Here is a 10865-nt window from a genome sequence, read left to right as displayed (position 1 = left end):
GGAAAAGAAGGTCATAAATAAAGGCAACAGTAGTATACCGATGTTCAAAACTCCGGGTCACAAACCAAAACCGAGGGAAACGCATTAAATATAAGAGAATGACGACACAACATTAAAATGTAACACACACAGAAACGAACTAAGCATTAGACAAAATCCGATGAGATTAACAAATATAACATGAAAACTAAATACATGAATTTGGCATAGAAAGATACCGTGACACGTCTTATAATCACAACGTTAAAATGTAACACACACAGAAACAAACTATAACATAAAATTTGTTATATGCAGTATAAACATGTCTTGATTTATTTTATTAACAAATAAAAAATCTTTTAATATACAATCAAAAATATCTGCAAACTTTTGAAAAGAACTAGATTGTTTTGATAACATTAATAATTGCATTTATTGTCTATGTGCATGCACACTCTTCGTATTTGAAACAATAAAGAGTATCGCTGAACACAAGAATAAGTTCAGATAATATACACCACTTTACAGGTTAATTTCGTCTTTATTTGACCTAACACGGTAAAATGACCATGAAGTAAACTGGATAATTCCAACAATAATTGGATACCAACAAATTAACGTAAACATAACCTGTTTCAGTTCTGGTGTAGCTACGTTTGTCTTATCTTTAAGTTCGTTATATCCATATGAATTCAATATTGAAACGGCAAACATTGGTGACAATGAAAAAGCTGGCTTAGTTATCAATGCATTAGTGCCGAATACCATTGATGATATGGGATGCCTGCAAAATATATGCACACAGTAATGACAGTGCCCGATATTTAAGAATAAACAACATATGTTTATAATCAACCGACAAAAAAGTAACTAGAAGTTGCTCTATGTAACTGCGACTTCTTTTTGTATGATATATAGTACATTCATTAAGTGTATGGCTCTTTTATTCTAGGACTAGTCATTATATATGAATCAACCCAATTACATGCATTCTGGTCAAGTAATAGTTTTTCTTTGATATAACTATATATAGTAACTAAAGTCTAAGTGGACTCTTCCTTTTTATGAACAGTGGGTAACACATTTTTAATTTTTCCCCAAGAGTTGTTTCGTGCCATTGATCAACAAAATGAGGTTCACTAATGTGTCATTTTAATGGATGGTATTTCATTTAAATCTATATGAAGAAAAAGTTAAATCACAAAAATACTGAACTCCGAGGAAAATTCAAAACCGACAGTCCCTAATCAAATGGCAAAATCAACAAAAACACATCAAACGAATGGACAACACTTGTCATATTCCTGACTTAGTACAGGCATTTGCTTATGTAAAAAACAAGACTACTGACTGTAATATATTATTCTATTTCCTAAATGATAAAATTTCACCTCATCTGAACTTAAATGACAACTATTGCTATCTGCGAGGCAGACGAGTCAAATGAAGCAAATGTAAGGTTATTTTGTACTTAACTTTTGAAAATCTGTTTTTTCTATTAACATAGTCTATGTAACCATGTGTATATATGAATATGATTATACATACTTTCTCATATACTTTCTTTTGTTTTCATCGGCTATGTCTGCGAGTGGCATATTAAAAAGACCAAAGGTAGCACCTGATGCACAGCTTTAACATAAAATAGTTAAAATCATATATAAGCATTAAACTCTACTATAATATGTTGGAGTGTTTTGGTTAAATTGAAAAAAATAATGCTTCTTTTTACCGTTGAATTTGAAAACCTAAAAGTATTAAATTTACAACATAATAGTCTTGGTTACTATTTAATTTGTCCAAAAATATACTACCTAAAAGACCATTTTGAACCAAATATATTATATGACATCATATTGAGATATCAAGGGAGCTTTCTGTCCTGAAATGTCCATATTAACCTTTTCTTTTCTTTATCAATTAAATCTACATTTTTGTGAAAGGTTCAAGAAATTTAGGACCATATGCACATCTCATACCTTCTTTTCTTCTTGCCATGACGAAGTTTTAGAGCCAAGACTTAGGTTGTTGTTTCCGGTCGTGGCATTAACTATCTGATAATGTTTGTGATGATGTCAGTTTAAAGGGGAAACATGATGATAAGTCATTTATATTTGGTATATAGTTATATAAGCATAAGTACATCTAGTTTCTATGGATTTGTTAGAGCCGTCATCTCATTCATGGCCTACTGACTTTGAAAGATTTTCATATTCATAGTTTATATGCCAAAGATTGTGATAACGTCAGTAAAGAGAACACTAATCATAAGTCAATTATTTATTGGCATATCTTATTTGGCTTTCAATTTTAAGTATTTTTGTCATATAGCTCTTCAACGGTTTCGGTACTTATACATCCTCGTATTTCAAATGTTTGGCTTTGAGCTTTCCTGATGAAGGTAAATCCAGAAAAGCGCTTCGGACGCATTGAAATTATAAAACGTGTTGTTTTCAATTGTTTATTCCAATAATTTTAAGGATATCATTTGGCCATCATTTCAGTGATGGTTCTTTAAAGATCTTTAAAATTGAAAGTTTTGCATATTTAAATGTTATATAATGCTGCTTTTTTAAATTTTACGTTTTCATTATACATTTACTATCAAAATTATAAACAGACGATGCATATCTCTGTGTCACAGTTCCCTATAACTTTTTTTGTTCATAGATTTTTTTAAATACATCTAATGTATTTTATTCTCATTCTTTTTTCTATTGTTTGTTTACATGAACTCGATTACTTACCTATCCATTAGAAGGAACAGCATCAAACACCATGGATGATTGTGGCCAATGCAAAACATAACCAACCCAGCCAACACAGTATACACATAACTACATCTTATCACCTTGAAGTAGGAATATTTCCGAAGTAATGGTGCCCCCATAATCACAATAACCTGAAAACATCAGTAAATATTTTTTCTTGCTACTTATTTTTTTTTCATAAAGAAATGTTGTTTTACTTTGAAAATTTGGTATTGTCATATCAATAACAAAACTCCTAGTCTTTTTATAATAATTTTTCATAATTGCGCGCTGTGGACTGTTTTGAGCATCTTTGACCAGACGTTTACGAAAATAACTGCCGAGATACTTCACTCCAGTATTATGTGTAATTGAACGAATGATTGATTTTCTGTAAACAAAAGGTGATATTCAAATAGTCAATCAGAATTCACAAAAAAACTAGGAAAGATGGACAATGTCAATGTTAAAAGAAGGCGAATAGACCGATGTCCCTCTAAACAGCACTTATCAAAACGAACCACAGGCATATAACTATATCCTTATATATAATAACTAATAAAAGAGAGAAAGGAGATATCAAAGGGACATTCCAATGCAAATTCAAAAACAAACTGACAATGCCTTAGCAGAAAACAAAAATGCTATGTTCCTGACGTGGTAGCTGTTCGTAAGTCCAACTTGACATACCAAAACATGAGGTAGGGAGATAAATATATAGCGCATAGAACTTAATAAGTAACAAGTCAAATAGGCAAATCCCTCAATAACTACTAGTATTGTGAATGAGGTTAAAAAAGTACAGAACATTTTTTTCATATCTGTCATATATAACAGAAATGCTTAGACAGATTGAAGAAATAAACATCCCGATATACATTTATTTAAACTATATAAAAAAAGATGTGAAACGGACGAACGAACGGACCCACAGACAAGAAAACATAATGCCCCTCTACTATCGTAGATGGGGCATAATAAGAACGAATCATAAAAATCAGTTGAAAAAGGCGTAACTCATCAGATGAACAAAAATACAAGTGGACGTGGCAATCACTTAGAAGGAGACATACTCAGAAAATATTCCAAGATATGACAAAATATTGCTTAAAGAAACGAAGTTCCTGATAAGATAGACACAAAGAGACGATACAAGTTATATCAAAGTGTTTACAATAGAAATATGTTTAGATTATCATGAAAAAAAATGGGGAATGTGTCAAGGCGACAACAACCTGACTATAGAGCAGACAACAGTCGAAGGCCACCAATGGGTCTTCAATGTAGCGAGAAACTCTCACATCCGTAGGCGTTCTTCAACTGGCCCCTTAAAAAATATGTATACTAGTACAGTGATAATGGACGTCATACTAAACTCCGATTTATACACAAGAATCTAAAATAAAAAATCATACAAGACTAACAAAGGCCAGATGCTCCTGACTTGGGGCAGGCGCAAAATTGCGGCGGGGTTAACATGTTTATGAGATTTCAACCTCCCATGAAATCAGTTTAACCATATCAAAGTATATAGCCCTGAATACCTGTCTGAGTAAAAACCTGGATCAATCACCTATAACAGTTGTCATTTGAAAAAGTCTGAAAAATTGTAAATTAACTGATGTGAATCCCAGTAACATTATACTAGGTCTTCAAATAAGGCTTGCGATTTGTGCAAAACGATTAAATAATGAGGACATAGCGAGACGCATGAAATTAATCATGGTATCCCAAAGAATTAGGGAGACAATCAAATACAGCCAACATCATAATGCTCCCTTCTCTTCGAAACCATGGTATCAGAAATGGAAAAAAGTGGCTGCTAACTTGATTGGCTGCTAAAACTGGCTGTCAGCATGAGTATAGTTATCAGAAAAGAAAACGCAAAGAACAGACCACAATACAAAATGTATTATCACCTGGATTTTGGTAAATTTCAGATTTGAACTGTCTGGTATACTAGTAAAGGCAAACAATAGATCGTTTAAAGCATTCAAAATAAAATTTGACATTTGGGCCACCTCAAACAAATATTTTTCGATTTTATAAATATTGAGAAATACTGTGACGTAATAGAAGTTAAAAGCTGAGCGGATCAACCCGAAAACTACATTAGCTGAACCTTAAGATACTATTCATTCTCTCCTGACTAACTTTCATATTTGTATCAATCTTATGAAATACGCTATATTGCAATGAAAAGGTTACCACATTCGTATCCTGACATCAATTGATAACACAAATTTACTGTTATTGTCACGTATCAAGGATATTTACCTATTTTAATTAAAAAAAACAATTTGTACTTTTGGATAAAACAGTATCCGGTATCTAGCTATAAATACTATGTACTTTTAAAGACCCTAGAGGGATTTTTCTATTTAGTATTACTTTTTTGGTCGTATAGCTCTTCAGCTCTTTTGGATCTTATACATCATTAGCGTTTAAATATTTGACATTGAGCGTTTCTAATGAAGGTATATCGCGCAAAAGGCTTCGAACGCATGATCATAGGACTGTTGATTAATCAAAATCAAAAACAACTGTTTTGTTATGTCTTTCTATATCGCATGTCCTTTTTAGCTCACCTGGCCTAAAAGGCCATGTGAGCTTTTCTCATCACTTGGCGTCCGTCGTCGTCGTCGTCGTCGTCGACGTCGTCGTCGTCGTCGTCGTCGTCGTCTGTCGTCGTTAACAATTTTTCAAACATCTTCTCCTCTGAAACTACTGAATGGATTTGAATGAAACTTAACATGATTGTTCCTTAGTATATCCTGCACAAAATGTGCGCTTCGATTTTTGATCCGTCAAAAAACATGGCCGCCGTTACTTAAAATAGAACATAGGGGTCAAATGCAGTTTTTGGCTTATATCTCAAAAACGAAAGCATTTAGAGCAAATCTGACATGGGGTAAAAATGTTCATTAGGTCAAGATCTATCTGCCCTGAAATTTTCAGATGAATCAAACAAACCATTGTTGGGTTGCTGCCACTTAATTGGTAATTTTAAGGAAATTTTGCAGTTTTTGGTCATTATCTTGAATATTATTATAGATAAAGATAAACTGTAAACAGCAAAAAAGATCAGCAAAGTAAGATCTACAAATAAGTTAATATGACCAAAATTGTCAATTGACCCCTTAAGGGGTTATTGTCCTTTAATGACAATTTTTCACAATTTGTTCATCATATTTGCTAACTTTAAAAAATCTTCTCCTCTGAAACTACTGAATGGATTTGGTTAAAACTTAGCATGGTTGTTCCTTAGATTATCCTGCACAAAGTGTGTGCTTTGATTTTTGATCCGTCAAAAAACATGGCCGCCGTTACTTAAAATAGAACATAGGGGTCAAATGCAGTTTTTGGCTTATATCTCAAAAACGAAAGCATTAAGAGCAAATTTGACTGGAGTAAAAATGTTCATTAGGTCAATATCTATCAGCCCTGAAATTTTCAGATGAATCAAACATCCAATTGTTGGGTTGCTGCCACTTAATTGGTAATTTTAAGGAAATTTTGCAGTTTTTGGTCATTATCTTGAATATTATTATAGATAAAGATAAACTGTAAACAGCAAAAAAGATCAGCAAAGTAAGATCTACAAATAAGTTAATATGACCAAAATTGTCAATTGACCCCTTAAGGGGTTATTGTCCTTTAATGACAATTTTTCACAATTTGTTCATCATATTTGCTAACTTTAAAAAATCTTCTCCTCTGAAACTACTGAATGGATTTGGTTGAAACTTAGTATGGTTGTTCCTTAGATTATCCTGCACAAAGTGTGTGCTTTGATTTTTGATCCGTCAAAAAAGATGGCCGCCGTTACTTAAAATAGAACATAGGGGTCAAATGCAGTTTTTGGCTTATATCTCAAAAACGAAAGCATTTAGAGCAAATCTGACATGGAGTAAAAATGTTCATTAGGTCAATATCTATCAGCCCTGAAATTTTCAGATGAATCAAACATCCAATTGTTGGGTTGCTGCCACTTAATTGGTAATTTTAAGGAAATTTTGCAGTTTTTGGTCATTATCTTGAATATTATTATAGATAAAGATAAACTGTAAACAGCAAATATGATCAGCAAAGTAAGATCTACAAATAGGTCAATTTGACCAAAATTGTCAATTGACCTCTTTAGGAGTTATTGCCCTTTAAAGACTTTTTTCACAATTTGTTCATCATGTTGACTTACTTTAAAAAATCTTCTCTTATGAAACTGCTGTATCAATTTCAGCCAAACTTAGGCTAAATGAGTTTCAGAGTTTCAGAGTATCTAGTATAAATTTTATATTTCATTTCCTTGTATGTCAAGAAACATAGCTCCTATGGCTAAAATAGAACATAGGAGAAAATGATTTTTTTTTGCTTTTGAAGAAAATAGGACGATTCAAAGAACATTTAAATAAATTGAAAAGCCAAAATAATCATTGATGAGAGATTAAACCAAAAAAATTCAGGTGAGCGATTCAGGCTCTTGAGAGCCTCTTGTTTGGATTCGAGCGTCATTGATGTATCTTTTGAAGACGAAACGCGCGTAATATGTTATCTTTACTACAGTGCTGTACGCGTGTATTGTAATTTTACATGGTTATCTATGATGAGTATTTGTATACTTTTACAAAAGTGTTTTACTTCACTTTTACAGTACATTTTACTATCAATGGTTCACATCTCCATTTTGTGTTTGTGTTGCCTACCATTCATCCAGTAATTATTTCATCTGCGTTCTTATCATTCAAATGTCACATTTTAACTCTAAATCTTTATTTTGTAAATTTTGTAATTGGCTAGGATTGCAACTCCTTCTGTTAAACGACGAAGTTACATGTAAGTGTTCAAACAAGCAAAATGTTTTATGTATTATATCTGTTAGTATTTTGCTAAGAATTCGGCTGTTTTAGGTTACAAAAGGTACAAGTGACATTGAAAATGAAATGGGCATCAACTTTTATCTAACCCTTGTATAGCATCGCCACCTGATATAGGTACCACTGAAGCAAAGAAAGAATGATAGCCTAAAAGGACATATTCTAATAATTTACCGCTATTCGCCGTACAGTTTACCCGCTTTGTTTTTATGAAGTTCTCTGTCGAATACAGTCTTATTCTAAGTATGGTGCTGTTCAATAAACATTAATCAATTTAACTAAAAAATATCCGAGTCACCAACCAAAACTGAAGGAAACACATCAACTATAAGAGGAAAAAAGGGAATAACAGAAACACTTAACTGTTATATATACAAACGCCAATATACATAGAAACGGACCTCTATATACCTTTGTTCTACGAAAACATCAAGTTAATAGCTAATGGATAAATGTTTTTTTTCAAGTTTGAACACGTCATATTTTTTATACCATCCTACATGTATCTGATTCTGACGATTTGAAGAGAGAGAGAGATGACCGCTTATGTAAAATTCGAGGCATCAGTCTTAAAATGAGGCGGGGGACGCCGTGTCTGTAATTTAATATAGTTTCTTTTTATAATGGAGGATAAGATATTACGTCACAGCAGTTTTCATCACAATATTGATCTGTTGATCAGTTATATACCGTATTTGTTGAGTATGGTGAGTTCATATTCCAACAGACAATCAGTATGTCATTAAGCTCTTATAGTGCACCTATACATGACGACCTGTATCTGTTTTAGTGTGCAGCAGAATTCACACAAAATGTTCAAAGATAATAAGAAAAATCAGCTTCCAAATTTTCAAGATAATTATCAATGTCCATCCCTGAATAACCCACATTTCAGTGTGCATATATATATCATATATCCCAATTAACTAGAGACTATGGATACTAACGAAGCTAGAAATGCGTCCTTATATGTTAATATTTTCCTGCATATTGACACAGGTTGGCTTCAAACTTGAATCATCCAAACACGCGATAATTTCATCTTCCTAATGGTCAATTTTCATTTTCTCATCAGAAGGCTCGCATACCATCTACCCAATCGTATGACGTTTACATATCTCAAATAAACAAGTTTCTCTCGTGTATGTTTATACTTTAAGTATGTCCTTTCAAATGATGTGCTCACCAAAACAATTGGTTGGCCAAAACGATGAGTCTGTATCTTAACTCACTTGCAACTTTTTTTGCGCTGTCTTTAGATACAAGAATATGTGCCTGATCTATGACTTAAACAAATGGTTTTTTTTTATATAGTATGGCCATTAAGGTATGTATGTCAGGAAACGTCTATCCGTTTAACGCGACCGGTTATGCTCTTTTTGTGGGGTTCATACGATTATCTCAGTTTATGTTTGTCACCTTGAAATGCAACATATCAATCAAATTAAGATAAGAACATCGACAATCTACCGTTGCCCTTTTTTGGAGAACTTGCATGACGTTACAATAATAAAATTAACGGTACCAATTTTCTTGCACCAGATGCGCATTTCGACAATACATGTCTCTTCAGTGATGCTCGTGGCCAAAATATTTGAAATCCAAAACTTATATAAAAGATGAAGAGCTATAATCCAAAAGGTCCAAAAAGTATAGCCAAATCCGTGAAAGGAATCAGAGCTTTGCATGAGGGAGATACATTACACATACTACTTGATTGATTGCTGTTAGATTAACCAACGTGACAAAGTTCGCATGCCTTTTCAACACGCGATTTCTTTCCACTTACAAAATAAGGTTGACTATAAAAGTATTCCTATTGCACCATAGAAGGTCTTTCGAATTCTTGAAGAAATAACTTCATCAGATATAAGTTGGTCACATACTATAACCATAAAGCCTGATAGAAATGCCTTATGCAATCCATGAAAAAAGTTAGTAATTACAAACGCTATAAAGTTCCGGTCTGATAAAATCTGACAAGTCTGTTTCCAAAAAGATTCGTTCATATTTTTCTCATGGGAAATGTCTCCATCTTCTCTCTTCATTTTCTTCAAATCATACCTTGTATGAGCATGAAGTCCAGAATACAAGAAAAGCAACCAAGAGCAAAAAGCAATGAGAACAGTTGTCATTTGAAAAGCTCTGAAATTATGTAAATTATCTGATGTGAATTCCAGTAACATGATACTAGGACTCCCAATAATGCTTGCGATTTGTGCATAACGGGTGAGAGCTATTCTATCTTCCGGTTCCTGCGATAACTCTGTAAAAAGTGCACACATAGCAAGACCCATAAAGGTAAACATAGTATCCCAAAGAAAGAGGGAGGCAATTAAATGCAGGCCAACAATCGTATTGCTGTCTCCCCATGGAATCCATGGTACCAGAAAAGAAAGAGCAAACAATGGTCCACAATAAAGAATGCTTTCTCGTCTGGTTTTGGTAAATTTCCAATTTGTACTGTCTTGGATATAGGCAAACAATGGGTCGTTTATTGCATTCCAAATTAGATATGATACTTGAGCGACCTGAAACCAATATTCTTCGATATGGTATATATTAAGAAACACTTTGACGTAATAGAAGTTAAAAGCTGAGCTGATTAATCGGAAGCCCACAGCGGCAGCACAATAAGACAATATTCCTTCCCGACTTACTGTCATGGCTATATTATTCCTATGATATTGCTACAACGCGATGAAATCATTCATCGTATGCGCATACTGTAATCTACCAATATTACGACGTATAAAAGTGCGTTACCTGTTTTATGCACTATTGCACAAAATAGCATCCGGTATTTATATATATATATTTATAAGCCGTTTAATAATATAAATCGTAGACAGGTTGCTAGAATTCGACATCCAAACAAAAATATAACCATTGATTTACCATAATGATATCATAATGGCTAGAAATGTGAAATAATCATTGCAGATAATGGTAATATTCGTAATGATATTTATAAAATTATATATTTATATATTATCGAGTTGAGAACTAGTCCTGGGCTGGTATTTGTTTTGTCGACATTCAGGCTCACCCCTTTTGGAGTTTATGCAATTCACTCAGTGTGTGTTTGTAACATTGGTTTACCTTCTTCGACTGGTAAGATATGAACATCGGTAATATACTGTTGCCTAAATTGATGTATTTACCAGTTGCTATTCCACTGACAAATACAAGTCGAATAATGAACTGTTATAACCTGTCGCACGCATATGCCTGTCAGGGGTGGATCCAGCCATTTAAA

The 10865-nt window shown here is 33.2% G+C and overlaps 1 protein-coding gene across 1 annotated transcript; it reads right to left on the bottom strand.

Moving 5' to 3' along the window:
* Window positions 1–301: 301 nt before the first annotated feature.
* On the bottom strand, window positions 302–10377 carry LOC139488070 (transmembrane protein 180-like). Its single transcript, XM_071273412.1, has 4 exons — window positions 10267–10377; window positions 2730–2884; window positions 1531–1614; window positions 302–766 (listed from the first exon to the last, which is right to left on the bottom strand). The coding sequence occupies exons 1-4, from the start codon at window positions 10270–10272 to the stop codon at window positions 505–507; spliced, it is 507 nt and encodes a 168-aa protein (XP_071129513.1). The 5' UTR covers window positions 10273–10377; the 3' UTR covers window positions 302–504.
* Between the last annotated feature and the right edge of the window lie 488 nt (window positions 10378–10865).

This window comes from Mytilus edulis, chromosome 9 (genome assembly GCF_963676685.1).
Source record: "Mytilus edulis chromosome 9, xbMytEdul2.2, whole genome shotgun sequence".
Lineage (NCBI taxonomy): Eukaryota > Metazoa > Mollusca > Bivalvia > Mytilida > Mytilidae > Mytilus > Mytilus edulis.
This window is presented reverse-complemented; position numbering and strand designations above follow the sequence as displayed.